The following is a 21,983-nucleotide window of genomic DNA, read 5'->3' as shown; positions in this document are numbered from 1 at the left end:
CTGCAGACCCCCTTTCACCCTCCCCGAACATACAGCCAGTGCATCAGGGGGAGGAGGAAAAAGGTCTAGCTCCTCTTCCGGGTCTATAGGACCTGGGTCCAAAGGTTTATCGGTGTCAATGGAATCATTGTCCAAGTTGTCCTGTTCCCACGCTCGGTCCTGTGCTGTGAGGGTCGCTGCAATCAGTGACAGGAGCTCTGGGGGCAGAGGAGGTGTGGAGGGAATCACCATCGCTGACGGTGTGTTGAGAAGAGCCGCACTGTCGGGGGGATTTACAGCCTCCCCTGGTTTAGCACCGTTAGTAGAATCAGCCCACACTCTGCGGAAGAGGAGTCAGAATTTGCCACCAAGGCGCTAAACACATGCCTGCCACGGAGTCCCCCTCCACGGCAGCATCACACAATCGCCTGCCAACCGCTTGCCAGGCAGGAATTTGCAAAGTGCCATCAGGTGGAAAGTCCAGCACTTTGTCACGGATCCATTCTAGCAGAGTCACTAGCTGCGGACCCATCATCACGTTCTCTAAGAAAATTTGTGTAAAAGGAGAATATAGTGCATTTTGCGTGACAGTTTTCCGTAGTTCCTTAATCATTTCCCAGTGAAATGCCTGATATTGGCCCGGGTGTCTATCTTGTAATATCACGGGAAACGCGTGCGCTCCCTCTTTCATACTTTCCAAGCGCACTCTCCTCCACCCCTCTGTAACGCGTCTGCCGATAGCATTTTCATCATCGCCGCTGCTCCCCTTATTACCGCTCTGCCGCACCACTCGCTTCCTCCTTACTTTTGACTGTTCCTGTTTTAGCCGCAAGAACGAAATGTGCTGCTCCAGTTCCTCCAGGCTGTAGCCTCTGTAGCAGTAAAGGTAATTCGGCACCTACCCATTACTGGGTAGCGCTGCCACACCGTCACCATTGAGAGTCCTCAGAAAACATTTGAGTAATAGATGTTCCAGTTGTCTCAGAATAGAGGTTAAGAATTTGCTCCCAGGTTCACGCGCTGTTTTATAGGCTCTTCAATAAGTGAATTCCTGAGAAATGTGACAGCTGCTTTATTCAGACAGGACAGTTCAATACAACTTCACCTTTTGCCATTCACCACAGAAATGATACAGAACCTCTAGCTACCCGAGCAGTTAAGTACAAAAATGCAGAATACCCAGACTCACCCAGATGTGATCATAAAACAAAACCAACCCCCAAGCCACCACAAATTCAGCCTTCTTCCCTTGCTGCTTCCGAGGGTTTTTTCTTTTCTTTCAAAGCAGCTATTACATTGCACGTTTGCATGCCCTCGCTTCCTCTATTATTCAGTAACCAAACAGCCCCTGGATGCTGGAGAGAAGCAAGGTCTCCACGGGAAGAGTCTTCACATCAACCTGAATTACGGCCTTTCCAACAAACGAAAAAAAAAATATACTGTCCCATCAGACAGGAGACAAAATTATCCAAAGTCCTACATCCCTTTCCCACAAGCAGGACACAGCTGACAGATTCAACAGCTTTCACGTTGTAAAGCTGCTCGGAAATAAGGCTGTTCATGCACGCGCTGTTGCAATTCCACACACAGCTTCTGAGGCCACCTTCTGTCCGTTCTGAACCAATACCACACCAAACCGTCATGGCCCAGTAAGTGTCAGCTTTGCAGGACGGGGCAATCTTCAGGTTCAATACTAGTCGCTAAGCTCCAGGTCGTATGTATTCAGGGTAGAGCTGCTTTGTAGTAACCCCTCGGATAACAGCTGGAAAAGAAAGACCGCTATTTTCATTACAGAAGTATCAGACCAGTCAGAAAAGTTGTGTTTTCCTCCCAGTAGCCCCTAACTCTCTCACAGAACCTCCCATAGCTAAGGAACCAACCTAAGGTTTTGCAGCTGCGCTCTCTGCTTGTCTCAACACTCTTTTAAAGTATATGAAGAGCAAAACTGACAAAAATTGGTAAGACTGAACAAAGTTTGGCAGTACATAACACAGACTAAAATAGCAGTAGATGACAATTGTTTCGCATGTTCGGTTCTAAACACATCCTGCGAAAATAACGACAGAAGTGTTTGTGCCTGCACAAGTGGCTGGGCAATGAAAGCCCTAGAATTCAAGAATCTTTAAAACAAGCTCTGCCTTCGTGGCGTAGTACCTTCTCTCTCTCTGTCTACATGAAAACATTGACTGAGTTGTTCATCAACACTTTTCCCCTTCCTTACCCAGTTTGCCCAGCAGCATCTGCCCAGCATCTTTAATATCATTGTACTCATGGAGCGAGCAGAGAAATGTGCTGCTCCAATTCCTCCAGGCTGTAGCCTCTGTAGCAATAAAAGCAGAAAAGGTCACAAATGCCGCACGGCGAGTGTTGCCCCTACTGACCCAGCACAGCAAGGAGATTTGAGACGCTCAAGCCTGGCACTACCCAAAGCAGAATCCGAAGGCAGCAAGTACAGTTGCTGCAAGTCATCAACACGAAAGCTACAAATGAGCAGACCCTCATTTTGAGTGGGGGTTTTTTTGCCGCATCAACTTACAAAAAAACCCCAACCCACCTGAATTCTCAGAATTAAGTAGAAACAGGAATAGGCTGTGGTGAATTCAGTTTGTATCTGTATCTCTAATCTGTAGCTAGTGAAAAAAAAAGGCGTGGTGGTAAAGCAAAAAAGCTTTGGGAACAGCCTTTGTTGCTCTGCCGTTTCCATTCTCTGTACTACACGTGACCTTAGAAAATAACGCTCCTTTGCAACAAATAACCCACAGAGATACCCTCTCTTTAAAAACCAAGCAGCAACTTGATCTCAAAAGAGCTGCTAATAAGCAGCTGCCACAGTAGGTCATAGAAACCACAGTTAAAGCAGTTGCGCTACCCTGTAAGCGGCACCCATCTCTTTCCAGGCCCTTCGCTTGCCTGGGAAACACCTCTGCTTCTTGAACACCAACGTTTAACCCACTCGCTTCAGACAGGAAAGAAATAGACACTTGATCGGGATGGAACAAACAAGGAAACCGTTTCATCCGGGGCTAAACCGGGCAGGTCATACAAGCCACAATCTCAATTTTAATTCTCACATGAACAAGGCCTTCTGGTAGCATGATGTGCCATAGCATCACGACGGTTAAAACCATTCATTCCCAGTTCACAGGTAATTTGCCTCAGCAACACCTGGGGTAAAGTTAAAATGCTCCTATCCCAGCTCCTAGTGAAACCTGGGTTTGCTTTACCAAATAAAGTGGAAAGAGTTCTCCCTTAACGGGTCCCATAAATCAAAACAACGCTGTAATCAACGTTGCACAACACCATGATAAAAGCGGTGGCGTAAGAGGACAGCTTTTAGCTCTAAGCCCTAGACCGTATTTTTTTTTTTAAACAAAACCAACTGAGGCATCACAGCGGACACTGAGCTCGCCAAGGACGTACTCGGACAAGAATTGTGCAGTTTCCTGGTCTAGAGCAAGGTCTTTCTGCTTCAGCTCTTCGATTTCATACTGCAGGGCTTCTTGGCTGGTTCCATTAGGTCGGCAGGACGCGGGACGGGGCATCTGTAGAGCACAGGAGACGTTTCACGCTACCTCAGCCCAGGGGAAGATGCTGCGGTGCTGGGGGGCACTAACCAGAAAATCCTCTGATGTGTCTGTCAGTGGATAAAAGAGGAGAAAAAAGGGAAAACGTGTCTCCTGGGCAGGGAGGGGGGAAGCTCAGGTAAAAGACTGATGGGTTTCTGTAACGTTGCCCCGCCCCCCATCATATTCTACGGCGTTTTGTAGATTTACAGCGTCAGGTGACAATAAGACCGTAACCCCCACAATTTCGGTGTTCAGAGGCGCTGCCAGGACGAGGCAGCGCCGGGGGGCGAGGCCGGCAGCTCCGCCCCAAGAAAACACACCCCCGGCCGTGCCGTGCCGTGCCGGGCCGTGCCGGGCCGTGCCGTGCCGGGCCACAGACGGCGGCCGGGGCAGCCCTGGAGCAGGGCCCGCTCCCCCCAGCCCGCGCAGGGCCTCACCGCGGACCTGCAGCCGGCCGCGCCGCTCCGCCGGCCGCCACCGGAGGCCCTGGCAGAGCAGAGCGGCGCCGCGTCAGGCGCCGGGCCGCGCCGCCTCAGCGCAGGCACGGCCCGCGGCGGGGGCGGGGAGCGGCTGGTACCGAAATCTCGGAATGAAAAACTTGCCGACCCCGATGTGAGGGAGATAAGCAGACACTTCTTTATGGACGGCCGGGTGCGTGAGTGAGTCCTAATTACTAGACCTACATTCTTTGTGTAAATATATTTACCCGTAACTGATTGTCCCCATTCCATGCCATTTCTTTATATCACTATTATTAAAGTTCACGGTTTCTTGGCAGGTAGCTACGAGTTGTTTCATTCGGTTGCTCTCAGTCCTTGGCCGTGGTACAGGGCTGTACAGAGGATTCCACAGCAGCTTGTGTGGTGCAGCTGCTAGTTCCACTAAAATATATTTCTTATTCCTCTACAGTTCTATGAAAATGATTTTATAAAATCAAATAAGGTTAGTTAATTGTAACCGTTAGCAAATCTGTAACACGGGGACCCGGCTCCTACCGGCCGGGCCCGGGCCGCGGCGGGGCGGGCGCGCTGCGACCCGCGCTCGGCGGGACCCGCTCGGCCAGGGCTGCCGCCTCCCGCCGGGCCGGCCGGGTGCGCGCGGGGCCGGCCGGGAGCGGCAGGCGCGGGCGCGCCGCGGGGCACGCTGGGAAGTGGAGTCTCCCAGCGACAGGGCCCACTGTGCCGTCAGCGCCGGGGAACAAACGTCTCCGGGAAGCTGCAGGTGAGCTCTGGGTGGGGCACGCCGGGCAGCCAGGTGTCACCCGAGCAGCGGGCGGTGCGGGCTGTCACCCGAGCAGCGGGCGGTGCGGGCTCCAACACGGGGAGCAGGCACTGCAAGGTGGCACCGGCTCCTCCAGTCCCTGCAGTAAAAGCAGAGCCACCGGGCCCGGCAACCTCGAGGCGATGGAGCCCGGCCGCGAGCCCCGGCCGGTGGAGCCCGGCCACGAGCCACAGCCCGGCGCCGTGCCGGAGCCGGTGGAGCCCGGGGACGAGGCGGGGCCCGGCGGTGGGCCGGGCACGTCGCGGCACGGCGATGGGCCGGGCCTCCAGGGCGGCAGCGCAGGCTGGGCGGGCCCTGGCTGCTGCCGCCGGCGGTGGGCGAAGCCAAGGCGGCCCAGGCGCGAGGCGGCCGTGGCGGACGGCAGCGGGCAGAGCTGGCTGGCGGCGGGCGAGGAGAAGGTGAGGGGCGGCGGGGGCCGGGGCGGGCCGGGCCGGCGGTGCCGTGGGTCCGCCGGGTTCGGTTTGGCGGTTTTCCCTCCCCCTGGCCTCCCCCACACCCTTTTTTGGGGTTTTTTGGTCTCATGTTGCTTATTTCCCCGGCCTTCGTTTTCTCCCCGGCCGCGGCGTGGGCGGCGTATGTGAAAGTCCTGGGGAGGGGAAAGTGTCCTGGAGCGGTTCGGGCTTCCATTTTGGAGTTCTGCCAATAACGGGGCCTTCTTTCCCCACCTGGAGGCCGAGGCGCGGCCCGGCCCGGCCCGGCGGGGGGGCGGAGGGCGGGCTGCGGGCTGGGGAAACGGGCAGTTGACCGAACTGCCTGGGGCTCGCTTGCTTGGGGGCTTCACCCTGCTGGAGCACGAACGATTCGGCTCGGAAGACCCAGCCGAATTCAAGCGAACGGCTTATCAGACTAGCTTCTCCGGGGTGAAGCGGGTGCGATTGAAAAATCCGTTGTAGGTTGCTTCTCCCCTTAGTTCACAGTGACTACGCTGCTTGTATTAACATGGCGTTTGTCTGTAAGGACTGTAATGTTCCTTCTCAAAGTGTTTCACAGAGTGGGAGCCCTTACTGTCAGGTGTTGATGTTTCACTTAACATTCAGATTTCATTGCCCTTTACTCATTTTTCCTCAATGCTCTTAGTTAGAACCCTAAAAAAACCCCACCCCAAGATACTTCTTTTCATCTCCTTGTAGTTGCCGGATGGAGTATCAAGTCGTTTCCCAGCAACTCTTAGCTGTGTACAAAAGTTGAACATTTGCAGCTCTGAGCCTCTTGTCGTAAACTCATCACATTCGATCTTACTTTAGCCTTTTTCTTGGACGTGTTTTGATTTTTATTTTTCTTCCCCCCGGGCGACAAACTCATTGAAGAGCGTTTCTCTTGGCCTTACACTTGGTCTTTTTACCCAGTGGAGCTGGGGCTGGGGGTTGACATCATTCTCACAGAAGGCATGTTCAGTTTGGATTTCAGATTATTATTATTTTTCACAGCTGAAGGAGTATCAGCAGAAGAAGAGCCCTGGAGCAGCTGCAGCAAGTAAGGAAAACCGCAAAACTAAAGGAGACGGTCGACCTGAGACTCCCCCGGGCGATGACCAGCAGCCTCCAGAGAACGTGAGTGCCTCGGTCTTTGTCCCAGCTCATTTGCTACCTCCTTTTTCTCTGGTTTTCTGAACAACGTGACTAGAGCCGGGAAATGGTTATGCGGGTGTAATGGATGACTGGCGCAGCTGCCTGTATCGCCAGCACGCGAAGCGTGCCACAATAGTTAGCAGCTACCGCTGCTGGAAGGTGCACACTAGAGCTCAGGGTACGTGCCAAAGCCGCGTCTGATCATGCGGCGCTGTCACGCAGCCCTGGGTGTGCCCAGAGCTGCTGCTTTGAGCTGCGTGCTCCTGGCCAGCCGGAGGATGCCGGTTTCTTTGGCTCCCTCCGATCGACACTTTCTCTCTGTCCTTTTCTGAGCCGTTCCCCCTTTTCTTTCACCTCCTTCAGATTCAGAACATTCTGAAGGTGCCGGTGTCGGACCTGAAGCGCTCCAATGGGGTAGCCATACCCTCATTGGACAGGAGGAAGGTGAGGCAGTGCTCGTGTCCCTCGCAGTGACTCGCTCTCCCTACTGCATGCTTCAGGTTCTGTTTACGCTGGCCTCGATTTCTTGGGTGGAGCCTTGTCCTGACATAGCCCCTGTCAGTTGCTTGAGTTTTGTTGTTGTTTTTATTATCATGGAGCTAGTTGATACCATGCGTTGCCATTGCTCGTAAAGTGCTTGCGCCCTTCTGGTTTGTGTCGAACTGAACGTGTGAAAAAGTGAACCTTGTCAAAACCTCTTCCGCGAGACAGCTGAGCTTTGAGGAAAAGGAGGAGTGTGGGGTGAGGCGATAAACTAACTGAGCTGCTGAGGGCAAGTGCAGTAGGGAGAGGCAGTGTTTTCTTAGTCTGTATTTCTCCCGCTGTGCGTGTCGTTGCTGTATTCCCTAGGGCCTTGCTTCTGAAGGGCATGACTCTGCTGATCTCCAGGCAAGCAGCTGCCCTGAGGAAGCTGTCTAGTTATTCCTGCCAACCCATTTTACAACAGGCGATGAAACTGGCAAGTTCCAGTACTGGGTTTAAATAGGTTTAGGCAGGAAGTTGGATCCTTTGAGTCAAGCGTTTACAGGCTTTAGCGTCTTCACGTTGCCAGGCTTCTGAAGAGGAAAGGGCAGGAACTATGCCGATAAGCAATAGAAACGCGTTCAGGCACAAACATAAAACCCCAGCCTTTTTAAACCAATTCTTTTCAGGCAGTTTATTTAAACGGAAGGCTTGATCAAATTGTGATAGAAGCTCAGGGAAGTCAAATTTGGTAGCCCAGAATTGTCTTCCGCTGTTGCTGTGGCAAAACTCTGATTTTCGTTTCACTTGCATCATTTTGGTAGCTTATTTTCCTACCATTGCTTCAGTTCAGTTGTCATAAAGTAACTCCTGTTTACTACATATCCGTGCGTCTCTTATCAATAAACGTAACTATAGTAATCACCAGGGGTACCAGTTAGATGCAGTGAAACCTGCAAGATGGAATGGAGTTCACTCTGATTTGCCTTTGTATTCCTTTTGTCCTGTTAATTCTCTTGATATTTGATGTGGAGCTTTAAGCAGTCAGCTCAAGAAAACACTCCTGGATCTCAGCGGTGTCTGCAGTCATCCTACTGAACAATATGATATTTAAGCATTGAGAAGCAAAAAATCCTGGTTTAGAACGTAAACTTTCAGCAGTGGGAAGAAAAGCTGAGTGGGATGAATGGACAGCATGTATGCATGGAAAGATGTATTCTTGATTTAGTGGGAAAGAATGGGAAATCAACCTGCATCATTGACATTAGCTTGTTGCAGAGGGAGTCTGCATCTCTCCTTACCCAGAAAAGGATGTTTTCTCTGTGTGGTACTTTGGAGTGAAAGGCGCTATAAGGAGCATTATTGTGATAGTCAGTTCTTCCTTAGTAGTGACTTGTTGCCTTGGGGAATAAAACTGGCTGACTTGACTGCTTTGCTTGTAGTCTACATCATATGTGAATGGAGAAAGTGCTGTTTCTTCCACAAATATTAAGGAAACGGAAGGAGGTTGTTCTCAGTGTCCCCGTCCCCCCCCGCCCCCTTTCTTATTTGCTACTGTTGATAACTTACTGGGACTCTGCTTTCGGCAGTGTTAGCGAGACCTAATTGAATGCACAGTTCTCGTTCACTGCTGTCTAGTGTTGTCTTGTGCTATCATCGGGTAGTTGTGATCAACACTGGGGGGCAGGTATCGGAGGTGTTTCCAGTTTGGGGACTGGGGATAATCTGGCTTCCGTGCAGCTGCCGTTCTTATTTCTGAGTCACTGTTGGGTCAAAATGAAGCCTTGGCAGAATGGATAAAATGTGTTGATGTCTCAGCTGCTTTTGTTGAAACGGTAGATTTTTGTTTTGTTTGGAGAATCTGATTATCACAGTTCGATAGGATTTATTTTTCTGTCCTCTTTAATTCCTGCTTTTTTTCCTCCCCTCCTCCTCTTCTGCTCCTTCCTTTTTCTCCTGTCTGCATGTGCCCATCAGGCACGTTACCGGGAGCTGGCAGTAGCCCTGGATTCCAGCAATCTTAACGAACAAGCAGTTCGTTACACAGATAGAGGAACTGGTAAGAAACAACCCAACCAACCAGTCTGACATGGTCCTCGCTGCTCCTCCAAGCTCTTTGGGTGTCTGCAAAGTTATGGGTTCCCTCCTAGTGCCACAAGGAAGGCTGCTTACACGGCACTCTGTAGGGAACAAAATGAGCTGCACGGAAAACCTGTTAAGGGGCTCAAAGTCTAAGGCCGCTGGTGAATGTATTGGCTCAACTGAGGAACAAGAAACGGAGTTTTGTTGTTTCCATTTAAGTGTGCTCTGCTGATCTCATCAGGCTTTCCCTGGATGATAAGCATCCTGATAAAACAGCTATTTCTGCGCCTGTCCGAATCCTTGAAACACACAACTCTGGTGCTGGCAGCAGTGTGAAAACCTGTTTCTGCAGGTGGTGCTGCTGGTCTAACGATATCGGCAGAGTGGGAGCAGTAGGCCTGAGAGGGTCTGGGGCTGGTTTCTGATCATATCCTCAGCTTCTCTTGGCGCGATGAGTGAACTGCTTTGTCCTGTGGCCTGCATGGATTCCCGCTGCAGCTTTTCAGCCTTCAGCTTTAACACTGCAAGAAATGCAGCCAAGTGGACTTGTTTCAGTCTGACAAGAGCCTTTCTTGTGTGAAATGCTTTTCCCCATTGTGTTCCTCTGTAAAAGTACACTTTTTGCAAAGTTCAGCATTTCCCGGTGTACCCCGTGACCCCCCCTTGTTGTTTTCCTTTGGGCTTTGGGTTATTTTTGTTCCATTCTGTTTCTTTTTGTGTTTTAGCTGGGCTGCAGAGGAACTTGGCATAGTGCATTGCCCACCCAAGATTCTCCTTGTGTGCCTGCTTTTACGCTGGCCTGCAGCTGTGTAGGGCCTTTGCTGCATTTGTGGTCTTGCCTTTGCTTTTGCTGGTTATGTTGTGCATGGGCATTGCTAGAATCAAAACCTCTCACTCATCGCTCTTCCATCTGTAGTCACCTTTCAAAATGCATTGAAGTAGTAGCAGCAGTAGTAAAGAAAGAGCTTGGACAATGCTCATTCTTTGGGAAGGCAAAAAAGCCCTGCTTATGTAGTTAGTTACGAGGCATCTGTGAAGAAGCTGTCAGGGAGACAACAAGCAAATAGCAAACACAGCAGCACAGTTGTGTGGCGGCCTGGGTAGGCAGCTGCCACCTTTGTCTCCTTCACCTCATATCTAAAGGTGCATTACCTACGGACAACAAATCTCCAAATACTTCACCGCTAAGATGGAAATGGGCTAGGACAGAATTACCCCTTCTCTTTGTATCTGGCTTCAGCCCTCCCATACCACCTCCCGCAGAAGTCTGCCAACACAAGTGCGGCTCTGCGTGACTTAAGGCCAGCTCTTCAGTGGAAGAAAGGTCTGAGGTCTCAGTTCATGGAAAAGACTACTTTTTTCTTTGGGGTTATTGGTTGGTTGTTTTTTTTTTTTATTATTGGTGGTGTTTTTTAAAAAAAACCCAGCATTTCTGGCGATCATCCCAATACACCAGGATTACTGCCATCAGTTGCACAGATGTGGGGGTGCGAGTTTAACTGAAGGTGGTAGATGCTCACATGTAGACATGGAGGGGTTTCAGCAGCGGTGTTGGAGAACAACTGTGGCAATCTACTGAGCGATGAAAAACATGCCTGGCATATGAAGTACATTAGTGAGGGCAGCTCCAGATCTCGTATTTTTAATAGCTAAGATGAACTTCCTAGTCCTCTACAGAAAGGGGTACAGAAAGTGGAAATTCTGTTTGCGTGAATTGGGCGTGTATCCTACTTTGTTGAAGTGAAAATGTGTTTCAGATGTATGAGAGTATTTTCTCTGGTGCATCACTTTCCTTCCACAGAAAGAGCAGAGCCAGGAGGCAGTGGATCAGCTGGAGAAGGTAAAGTGTGTCCTGGTTTTGGATAGGCAGAAAAATAGTATCTCTTCCTTGGCGGCGCAGAGAGTATAGTGGGCTGTGGCCCAGGCACGTGTGGTCTTGTCTTATGTTAGATTCAGTTTCATTTGTAGCGTAGGGTTGAATGATTTGACTTCATGAGTTAGGCCTGCCTGGCAGATAGCGTTCTTATTTTGACACAAGCGAACGTTTAAATACTCAAGTATTAGAGGAGTGTGGTGGAGGCAGGAGAATACAGGTCCTTGCCAGCAGCTTGCTTCCAAGCACTACCGTTTTTATGCTAGCAGCGATTGTGCTATGCTGTTACTGCCAATCTAGGATGGATAAATAGTGAAGGCGTTCAAATAACGCAGGGCTGAAGTATGTCTTTAAAAGGCTGCTGTCGTTTCGATGCTGCAAGTCCTACCAATGTATCACTGCTTTTTTAGTTTGCTACAAAACAAGGGTTACCCATCTATGTTTTTGTGCTGAATAGGCATCATTTCTTTATACAGGAAAAGAAAGAGTTGGAAAATGAATTTTCTGAAGAGCAAGCTGCACTGAGGGAACAGCTACAGGTATGGCAGAGCCTCCATTACAGTAACACTGCCTGCCTTCTGCTGTTCTCTGGATTACTGACCATTCGTAGTCTTTACTCGGGAAGCCACGAGCGCGTCCCTTCAGGAAAACTGGGAGCCAGCCAGACTGTGCTTAACTGCACGAGCTCTTTCCCTTTACTGAGTTAGCCTTTTGTGGCAACAGTGATGTTGCAGTTACAAGCAAAGAAGTTTTGTGCTGAGCCGATTTTCCTTTCCCAAAGGTTCGTAACAAGACTATTGGAATTCTAGCTTCTGAGAAGTCTGAGTTGCAGGCGGCACTTGCACCTACTCAGGGAGCTGCAGGGGAGAAATCAGGTAATTGACTGTGGGCACTCCAGCTCAAGCTGTTGGTCAAAGTGTGAATTTCAAGCCAGAGGCATGACAGTTGCTGGCAGCCAGCTCACAGCAGTGGCCGACTCCTCGGTGGGCAATACTTGGCACCATCGCTGCCTCTGTCGCCAGAGCTGCCCCCAAGTGGGAGCATGTTGATCCCATGGCGGTTGAGGTTCTTTTGTGCATCGCTAAAGCCTTGTCAGCCCTGTTCAGCCCCGGCGACTACCCCAGGCTGTTCCTTTCTGACTTTCTTCTGATCCTTTTAAAACTTAGTTCCCTTTTTGCCACCCTCCCTCCCACACAGCTATCGCGTAAAGGTAGGTTTTACCCGAGCCCTTCATTCTGAACCAAGTTTGAGCTACTTCTCCTATTAGAAAGAAAGATCCCAACCAACATATTGCCTACTCCGCAGAGGAAGTTTCGTCATCTCCCTCAAAGTGAGGATGGTAGTTACAGAGAGCTTTACTGCCCAGAGCTGCTAGTGAGCCACCTGTAGAGCCAGGGGCGGAACCAGGCCTACTGACTTGCAAAGCTCTGTGCTGCCTTAAGAGCTTGTAGACAAAGTAGAAAGTGCTGTTTAGCAGTTCCAAAAAGCTCTTTGTGGTCCAGCCTCAACTCACTCTGTTCTGACTTGTTCAGGAGAAGCCGAGAGCCTTGCGGCTCGTTTACGTTCATCTCACCAGAGGGTAGTGGAGCTGGAACGTACTTTGGCCTCCGTCTCTCTGCAGCAGAAACAGGCAGAGAAGGTAAGAGTCACCTCTGCTTATGCTTCACCAGCAGCTCTGCCTTTGGCTATTTGCTTGTCAGTACACTAATGTTTGCATTCTGTAGTCCCTGCTCGGAGAAGAGGCAGAAATTAACATTCTGAATTGTTAATTAACCTTGTAAAGCCCTGTGTTCTCCATGGTCAAGGCAAAGTTCATTCAGGTTTCTGTGACCACTAATCATATGGTCCAGTTGCTGTCTTCAGATCCGGCACCTCACTTCATTAGTCTTGCCAGCTCCACACGCAACAGAAGCGCCACCGAGACCTTGTCTCAGGAGGGTCTCCATCAGGCAGACACTTCAGTATTGATATTCATCCAGAAGTCTGCAGAAATGACCTCACGTTCAGTTAGTAGCATCGCGTTTGAAAAGGCTGAGCAGATTTATTCCTGGCAAATTCAGGAGGTTCTAAGCAACCTGTCCTGAAGGGTTTTGCCAAAGTTCTGATGCTTTCCACTTCAGCTGATGTGCTAAAGGTGAAATATTTTGCTGAAGTCTGCAGCTGAATCAGTCATTTCTTTTTTTCTGCAGCGTAATGAAGAGTTAATGAAGGAGCTAGAAGACCTGAAACAGGAGCTGTACAAACAAAGGTAAGTCCATTTGCTGCTTGTTACTGCAGAGTAACACTGCTCTTCCCGGTAGAGCCACAAAACATCACAAGGGGCATGCACCACAGGTGGTGACTTGGGAGGCTGGATATTCAGCTTAAAAAAAGTGACTGGATGTGATGTTTCTGTGATTCTAACTGTTACGACTAGCTGGACTGTAAATTTATGACATGTACTTGCCCAGACCCATAGTACATACAGTGATGCTGCTTTAATCTTGGTTTGTTTCAGCAAAAGCAGTGAGGAAATGAAGGTGCAGAATTCAGAGCTGTCACAGAAGATTCGCTGCCTGGTTTCCCAGGACTCAGCCTTGCAGTTATATATGAAGGATTTGCGTAAGAAACTGGACATGGCTGAACGGAGGATCCAACAGGTGCCCATACTGCTTCCAGGCTGTGAGGGTAGATCACACTGACCGTTGTAAGACTTTGCTTCTGAGAGTGGGGGCAAGGCTTAACCCTTGTTCGGAAAGGAAGGCACAAAACCTCATCAAGGCATCCTCTTGGTCAAAGGCCTTCAGCGAGGCCTCTGAGGAACAGAAGGTCTGTTTGAAGGAGCTGGAGCAGTAGACTGAAAGCTGTTGTTACGCTGGTCTGCGAAAAGAATGTTGTACAATATGAGAGGGTGACTGAACATACAGCGCGTGACAATACGAAGACTTTTCCTGCTTTGTATCTGTTTGGCATTTTGGTTACGCAGCTGTCTCGTGGTCTCACTGAGAAGCCAGTTGAATAGGGGTGGTGTTTGTACCCACCCTTGCAGAAGGTGAATTGGACAATGGTAACTCGAAGGTCAGCTGGGGAAAGTTAAGAGAAGCAGCCAGTTAGGAAGGGAATTCAGGAAGCCAGCTGTTAGCAGTTCAGAGAGCAAGCCGGTGTGAACCTGAGCCTGTGAGGGAAGAAACTGCTCTTTTGTTTATTTTTGGGTTTGGTTTTTTTTTCCTCCCCAGTCAGTGGCTTAAGTTACCCTTGAAATAAAGGCAGCTGCTCCTCTTCTGGGAAAAGTACTGTGTGCCAACTGACATGCTCCAGACACTGGCTTTAAATTCCTGACGTGTTTGACAACTTTTAAAATCACAAGCTTTTAGACCATCTGATCTGGCTGTGTAATACAGACTCTGGAAATGCACAAAGTTTCTGAGCCCAGATTTTTAGATTAAGAAAATAGGTTTTAATCAAAGAAATAGTAAATACAAAACTGGTAGGGAGGAGCTGTCTAGCTCAGCCTGTTTTACAGGGCTAAAATCTAAGCTTTTTGATTTTAATCTCCTTCTCCCCTCCTCTTTTTTTTTTTTTTTTTTTCATTAAACATCACCGTGAGTTTGGAGCACTTTAAGGTTGCCACATGGATCATGTGGCAGGTTACTATCAGGGGAAAGGCTATGCAGAAGTGGCCTGTTAACATTTTGCCATGACTTTTTGATATTTCTTGGCAGTTGTCAAATCAGGCAGGGAGTCTGCTCTGGATCAAAGTGATTTCAAACTCCAACTCCCATTGCAATTTAAAGTCACTAACAGGAAGCCTCAAATGAAGTAGTCTATTTCAATCTTGTTCCTAGAGCACACATGCAAAACATTAAAAAGAAAGCTGATTTTCATCAGCTGTAATCAGCAAAACTTGCCGATCAGCAGCTCCTACTGGACAATGACAGCTAAGCTCAGCCCTCACAGAAACGCACCACTCTGCCAGCCAGCAGGGTGCCTGCTATAGGAGGTTTGCAATTCCTTACACACATATGGCCCCTACCACACCTTTCCCACCTAAAAAGAGAAGCACTTAAAAGTTTGAGAACAGCACATGCAATATTTCTACTTTACTGGAAACTGAGGTCGAAGTAGATCTGGGTGAAAACTGGAATTCAAACAAAACACAAATGACCGATATGGCTACAAAAATATTTACCTTGGGTACACCAGCCATGCAACCATCACAACTTGTTTAATCACACAATGAATTAAAAATTAACTTGTCAGTGTTTCTACTCATACCTGTTCGGAGGACTATAATCTACGTGCTGTAGAGGACTAGAGTAACTTCAAGTTCCTGGTCCTGGGCCAAACACTTCTACCAGTTCAGTGAACTTTTAAAAACACATCATCACCAGATACCTGCCACGTTCATTTTTATTTCATGGCAGTGACTGAATATAGAGAACGGCAGGCTTGAGCATCAGCTGTCACTTTCAAAAGTATTTTTTACAGTACAAATCCATAGAAGAGAATGACATATAAAAGCTACCGAGTGTTTTAAAGCAATTTCACTGGAAATGGAGCCAGGCCAAGCGCACTGAGCGTGCCAGTCACGCAGCAGGGGCACACCACGTGAGGTAGAAGCGAGGAGGTAGAAGAGCAGCTCAGGGCCACCCCGAGTGGAGTCCCAGCTCTCACAGCACGAGCAGTCACTGCCATCCACAGCAAGCCAAGCAAGTCTCCAGCTGGAGCTGTTATCATCAGCACAGAGCTGCCACAAACCATCGCAAGCCAACCGAGAGGGACAGCTAGAGGTCCCGACAGGAGGGAACTGGCTGTGCACAGCTCCGGCCTCAAAACCCTCTGCTTCAAAGTCTCTCCAGCGTGGGTTTATCTCAAGCCTCTCAGGAGTTTTCCAATAGGGGCAGCATCCATTGCCACAGCACACCCATAGCCCAGCAGCACTGACCACAGCTTTTTCCAGCCAAGGTGCAGCAACATCCTAACTCTATAAAACTGTTTTCCAAGAGGAGCGTACCATCACCCCTCGCATCACAGGCGGGGACAGAGGCCTATGCTCAGCTAGAGGACCCCACTCCCAGCACAAAACACCAGCCTGCTCAGCAGTGAAGGAGGGCTGAAAAAAAAGTTGGCAGCCAGCCCAAGAGAGAACCCCACAAGCTACCTTTGGTCCTGCAGATTTCTATGAGGTTCACCACGTTCTCATGTTTGAGCAGCTGGAGGACTTTAATCTCTCGCAAGGCTGTGATGGGGAACTGGAAAGGAGAAAGAAAGGACGGGGATTAGGGCTGCGTGAGACCAGGCCACCCCTGCCTAGAGAACAGGAGACACGCGACCACGGCAGCTCGGCAGGGGACCTGCTTGAGCAGCACTGTCACAGGTCACTGAAGGCCGATCAGAGCTTTAAAATAAAACACCCACACCGGTACTGCGCACATTTCTTTACCATCAGGGCACCACTGCGGAGGGACATTCCTTCACAACAGAGTGGTTGTGTGGTGCTGAGGCAGGCATGCAGGCACCCCTCCCTCCTCTCCTCATCTTCCACATTTGTAATGGGACACGGTACGGCCTGGCTCAAGCTGCAGAGCAGCCTCCCCAGCTACTGCCTGCGCTGTTTAAGCTGTTACCTCGCTCCCCAGCTTCTCCCATCTCTTGCACACCCCTGAGCACACGCCCTTCACACACTACCCGGCTCCTCCACAAACAACAGCCAGCCAGCGGGGAGCCCTGCGCCTGGGGGGGGATGACAGGGTTTTGCACGGGAGGAGGAACGTGTGGGCAGCGCCACCTCCCAGCAGCTGTCCCATGCAGCCCAGTGACCACACAGGGACTGCACCACACTGCTGCCTTTGCAGCCAAAAAGGCGATAACAAGCCGTAGGCCTTGGCAAAGCCACAAGGCCCAGCGTTATCATAGTATCAGCAGGAGAGGAAAAAGGCCACAGGGCTGGGATCCTGTCCACACCCTTACAGGTTCAAGATACAGCATATTATAGCTGCAAATATTGTGAAACACATTTACTCTGTGAAAACACATCTATGCCGTCCCAAACATTAGCCTTCAACTACAAACGTGCACCGCGCACCCCACACCCAGGCCTTCCCAAACACAGTCCAGCCATGTTCTGGCATTTACCCCCTTCTTCTGCCATGCTGCTGCAGTTACCCCCTCCTTCTCATTTTCCATCAACACTTTTTTCAATGCTACCGTTACCGATTTGTTAATAAGTTAAAATCAATTAACCAATTGAATAAAGTCAATCAATCTTATAAAATCATTTAATAAAATTAAAATATAGAAGGATAAGAAATATATTTTAATGAAACTTAGAGTTGCACAGTAAAAGCTGCTATGAGATCCTCTGTGCATCCCGTACCACGGCTAGAAGAATGGGCTAGAACCATTGTTAAAACTTAGCTAATAACTTTAGGGTTTGAAAGGTTCCTTTGTATTTGACCAGTCTTCTGTATGTAGAAGTGTATTGAAATGTCAGAATATGAGATGAATGGAAACTGGGGAGAGTCGACTGGAACAGCTTGTAGTTACCTGCCAAGAAACCGTGAACTTTACTAAAAGGTAATTCCGGCAGGGGGAGATCGCGACCACCGACTCATATACATACCACCTACCCAAATCGTACCCCAGACCCATTTCTGGACCTTTCTAAGCTCTACTGCGCAGAATCGGATATAGGAGGAGAATATGTTAATGACTTGTGGGAAATATTATGATTATGCATGAATACTTAATGAATATGTATGAATAAGTTCTATATATGGAGTTTGATTTTGAGACCTGGTGTGTGTTGATCGTGAGAGGACTCGCTCACGCACCCGGCCGTCAATAAAGAAGTGTTTGCTTATCTACATCACATTGGTGTCGATAAGTTCTTCATTCCGAGATTTCAGTAACAGTTTTGGCGACCCAGATGGGACCTCGCTGAAGGAGACCGGAGGAGTCGGGGACCTGATCGGTTCCAGCCGGCACCGAGGACTTCTCGGCGATACCCATCGATCCCCGATCCGTAAGGCTCTTCGCGACGTTCCCTGGATTTTTGGTAAGACACTTCTTTTCTTCTTAATTGCAGTAAGTGGGTTGGAGTCCCACTAAAGTAAGTAAGTAAGTGCACTAGAGGAAGTGGGTAGGAGTCCCACTATAGTAAGTGTATGGTAAGGAGTGGGATGGAGTCCCACCAGTGGGTTGGAGTCCCACTGAGTAAGTCTGCCTGTCAGACGCAGTGAAAGCTGCGCAGGGTAGGACTGGGAGTCTGCCCGTAAGGCATAAGTGAAAGCTATTGCAGGGTTGGACTAAAAGGATCCTTGTGGAACTGGAAGCCTAGGCGTCTGCCTGTAAGACATAAGCGAAAGCTATTGCAGAATTGGACAAAAGTGGAGACAAGAGAAACTATATGCTATAGTGTTCTCTAAGGTAGTGCCTCTAACAAGAAGTTAGAAGAGGTTTTTGGGTTTTTTGTTGTTTTTGTGAGTTTGTGTATTAAGAAGAAAATTAAGAGGTACAATATTGTGTTATATGTTTGTTTAAAGTAACTGTGGGAAAGTGTGAGTGTGGCTGTAAGGGTGAGACGTGTAATTGAGAACGAAAGCGAGTGTGGAGTGTGGATCCGCGGATCAGAGTGACAGAGCTGAATAATTGTGTATTGTACTGTGAGTAATTACACCATGGCAACTAAGTTAACCCGGTTGTTTAAAAGTAAAGGCATGGGTAATCTTGTGTTAAATGACAAAATCCCGAAAAATTCTTTGTTGGGATGTTTATTGGCACATTGGGGAAATTTACATGATGATCTGCAGAGCCAGATGATTGAGTATTGTAATAATTTGAGTATTGTAATAATTGGTGGCCTTTGTATATATTGGATGATCAGGAAAAGTGGCCCATGAATGGGATGCTGAATTGTAACACTATTCTGCAGTTAATGCCGTATTGTAAAAGGGAAGGGAAATGGAGTGAAATGCCAAATGTGGATTTGTTCTTTTACTTGAGACAAAGAAAAGACTGGCAGGATGAATGTAAGCTAACTATTAAAGATAATTTGGTAATGGCTATAACTTCTGATAATAAGAAAGTGGAAAAAAAATGTTGTTCAAATTGTGAGATTGGGAGTGGATACAGGAGCGACATTTTTTTATTAAATATCTGTAAAGGAAAAACTGGAACAAAAACAGGCCATTCCTGCAACCCCTGGATTTGAAATTTGGAAATAAGATAATTACACATGAATTTTTGTATGTACCAGAGTGTCCGATACCCTTGTTAGGAAGAGATTTGTTATCCAAATTAAATGCACAAATTGTTTTTGATGAAGGAGAACTCTTTTTGAAAATACCCGAGTCAAAAACGGGAGAAGTCTTGATGATACAAGAAAAGGTAAAGGAACAAGAAATTCTACCGGAGGTGGATTTGGCAGTGATCCCTACTGTATGGGAGACAGATATTCCTGGTAAATCGAAACTAGCAGAACCTGTTAAAATAGATTTGAAGGAAGGCGCAGGAACAGTGAGAATTAAACAATATCCAATCAAACCAGAAGTGAGACAGGAATTGAAGAAATTGATTGGTAAATTTTTGGGAGTATAAAATTTTGGAAGAATGTGAATCTGAGTATAATACTCCTATTTTACCAGTCAGAAAACCTTCGGGTGAATATAGGCTGGTACAAGACTTGAGAGCAGTAAATTAAATAGTTAAGGATATTTATCCTGTAGCAGCAAACCCTTATACACTGTTAACAGCGTTAAGGGAGACTTATCAGTGGTTTACAGTGCTTGATTTAAAAGATGCTTTCTTTTGTATACCTTTGGAAAAGGGAAGCAGAAAACTGTTTGCTTTTGAATGGGAAAATCCACAAACCAGGCAAAAGATGCAGCTGACATGGACCAGATCACCCCAAGGATTTAAAAACAGTCCAACTATTTTTGGAAATCAGTTAGCAAAAGAACTTGAGATCTGGAAACAGGACAAATCAAGGCCTGGACATTTACTTTTACAATATGTGGATGATATATTGATTGCTACAGAAGAAAGGTCTACTTGTATACAGGTGACTATTGTCCTCTTGAATTTTCTTGGACTAAATGGGTATAAGGTATCCAGGAAGAAAGCCCAAATAGCCTGCCAGACTGTGATATATCTGGGCTTTGAGATTTCAAAAGGACAACGACAATTAGGAAAAAATCGCAAAGAAGCTATTTGTGGTATACCTGAGCCGAGAAATATTCATGAACTCAGAGCATTTTTGGGAATGACTGGGTGGTGTCGCCTTTGGATCATGAACTATGGGCTAATAGCTAAACCGCTGTACGAGGCCCAAAAGAACTCTCCCTTTGTATGGGGCCCACAACAACAAAAGGCTTTTGTAGAGTTGAAACGTGCCCTAATGTCTGCACCTGCCTTGGGACTGCCAGATCTAACCAAAGATTTCCAGCTGTTTGTACATGAAAGACAACAGCTTGCGCTGGGCGTGTTAACCCAGAGGATAGGAAGCTGGAAACGACCAGTCGGATATTTCTCCAAACAACTGGAAACAGTGAGTAAAGGCTGGCCAAACTGCCTTCGAGCAGTGGCCGCAATAGTGATGCTCATACAAGAAGCTCGGAAATTGACTTTGGGAAGAACAATAACAGTCTATGTTCCACACATGGTGATAACTGTCCTACAACAGACATTGGCTGTCCCCCAGCCGAATGATGAAATACCAGGTGGTATTGACTGAACAAGATGATGTGATTCTAAAGACAACTAACCTGGTAAATCCTGCAGTGTTTTAAGTTCCATACAGGAAGAAGAACAACTGGAACATGATTGCTTGGCTACCATCGAGTATGTTTATTCCAGTCGTGAAGATCTGAAGGATGTGCCATTGGAGTGACCAGACTGGGAATTGTATACTGATGGAAGCAGCTTTATGGAACAAGGAGTTCGATATGCCAGATGTGCGGTAACAACAGAGACTACAGTTATAGAAGCAGGAGCATTGGCGAGTACCACATCAGCCCAAAAGGCGGAACTCATCGCTTTAATTCGAGCCTTAGAACTAAGCAAAGACAAGAGAGTAAATATCTGGACTGATTCAAAATATGCCTTTGGGGTAGTGCATGTCCATGGAGCTTTGTGGAAAGAGAGGGGGTTATTGTCCTCTCAAGGATCAAACATTAAGCATCAAACAGAAATTTTACGATTATTGCAAGCAGTTCAAAAGCCAGATCAAGTAGCAATCATGCACTGTAAGGCACATCAGATTGGGAATACAAAAATAATAGCTGGGAATAATTTAGCTGATAGAACAGCAAAAAAGGTAGCAAAGGAACAAGCATTGCAAATGGCAATAATTCCTTCTAAAACAATAAACCTTCCGAGGGAAAAAACCAAGATATTCAGAGGAAGATGACAAATTGGGTCAGTTACTAAATGCTAAGGAAAACTTAGTGGGATGGTGGGTAACTCCTAACGGACAAGTAGTAATTCCACCTCTTTTGATGAGAGAGATAATTCAAATGAGACACCAAGAATGTCACTGGGGGGCAGAAGCCTTAGTAACATCTTTACGAAAGCAAATAATATCAGTTAAAATGTTGGGAATAGCTAAAATAGTAACTGCAAAATGTGAGGTATGTTTGAAAAATAATCCAACGATTAAGAAAAAGGTTCAAATGGGTAGGCTGAAGTCTGGTACAGAACCTGGAGATTATTGGCAAGTAGATTTTTCAGAGCTGCCTAGACAAAATGGGTACCGGTACATCCTGGTAAGGGTTGATACTTTTACAGGATGGCCAGAAGCCCTTCCCTGTCGTACCACCCAAGCAAAAGAGGTTGTAAAGTGGTTATTACAAGAAATAATTCCGAGATTTGGAGTTTCTATTGGAATTTCTTCTGACAGAGGTCCACACTTTGTTGCTGAAGTAGTCCAAAGTACTAGCAAAGTATTGGGTATTAATTGGGATTTACATACGTCTTGGAGGTCACAATCTACTGGGAAAGTGGAAAGGATGAATCAAAGTTTAAAAAGACAAATAACTAAAATTAGTCAAGAGACTAGTCTAAAGTGGCCTCAGGCGCTTCCATTGGCATTATTATGAATCAGGGTACAGCCAAAGAGTGGAACCTCAGTCAGTCCTTATGAATTATTATATGGAAAACCATATGAGCCTCCAGAACCAAATCCAAGCATACATG

General features: G+C 47.7%; 1 protein-coding gene and 1 pseudogene across 1 annotated transcript; one reads left to right on the top strand and one right to left on the bottom strand.

Annotated features, from left to right (window-relative positions):
- Positions 1 to 1,634: 1,634 nt before the first annotated feature.
- On the bottom strand, positions 1,635 to 4,567 carry LOC129736836 (DNA repair protein SWI5 homolog; annotated as a pseudogene).
- A 381-nt stretch (positions 4,568 to 4,948) lies between these two features.
- LOC129736790 (golgin subfamily A member 6-like protein 7) lies at positions 4,949 to 14,219 on the top strand. Its single transcript, XM_055720611.1, has 9 exons — positions 4,949 to 5,224; positions 6,254 to 6,376; positions 6,758 to 6,838; positions 10,740 to 10,778; positions 11,288 to 11,350; positions 11,593 to 11,686; positions 12,344 to 12,450; positions 13,001 to 13,059; positions 13,309 to 14,219. Exons 1-9 carry the CDS (start codon positions 4,949 to 4,951, stop codon positions 13,490 to 13,492), a joined length of 1,026 nt encoding a protein of 341 aa, XP_055576586.1. The 3' UTR covers positions 13,493 to 14,219.
- The last annotated feature ends 7,764 nt before the right edge of the window (positions 14,220 to 21,983 follow it).

Source organism: Falco cherrug, chromosome 9, assembly GCF_023634085.1.
Source record: "Falco cherrug isolate bFalChe1 chromosome 9, bFalChe1.pri, whole genome shotgun sequence".
Taxonomy (NCBI): Eukaryota; Metazoa; Chordata; class Aves; order Falconiformes; family Falconidae; genus Falco; species Falco cherrug.
This window is presented reverse-complemented; position numbering and strand designations above follow the sequence as displayed.

Coding starts and splice junctions, on each gene's coding strand:
- LOC129736790 (XM_055720611.1), top strand. CDS start 4,949: ATGGAGCCCGGCCGCGAGCCCCGGCCGGTGGAGCCCGGCCACGAGCCA. Junction 6,377..6,757: donor ACCAGCAGCCTCCAGAGAAC/GTGAGTGCCTCG, acceptor CACCTCCTTCAG/ATTCAGAACATTCTGAAGGT. Junction 6,839..10,739: donor CCTCATTGGACAGGAGGAAG/GTGAGGCAGTGC, acceptor TTCCTTCCACAG/AAAGAGCAGAGCCAGGAGGC.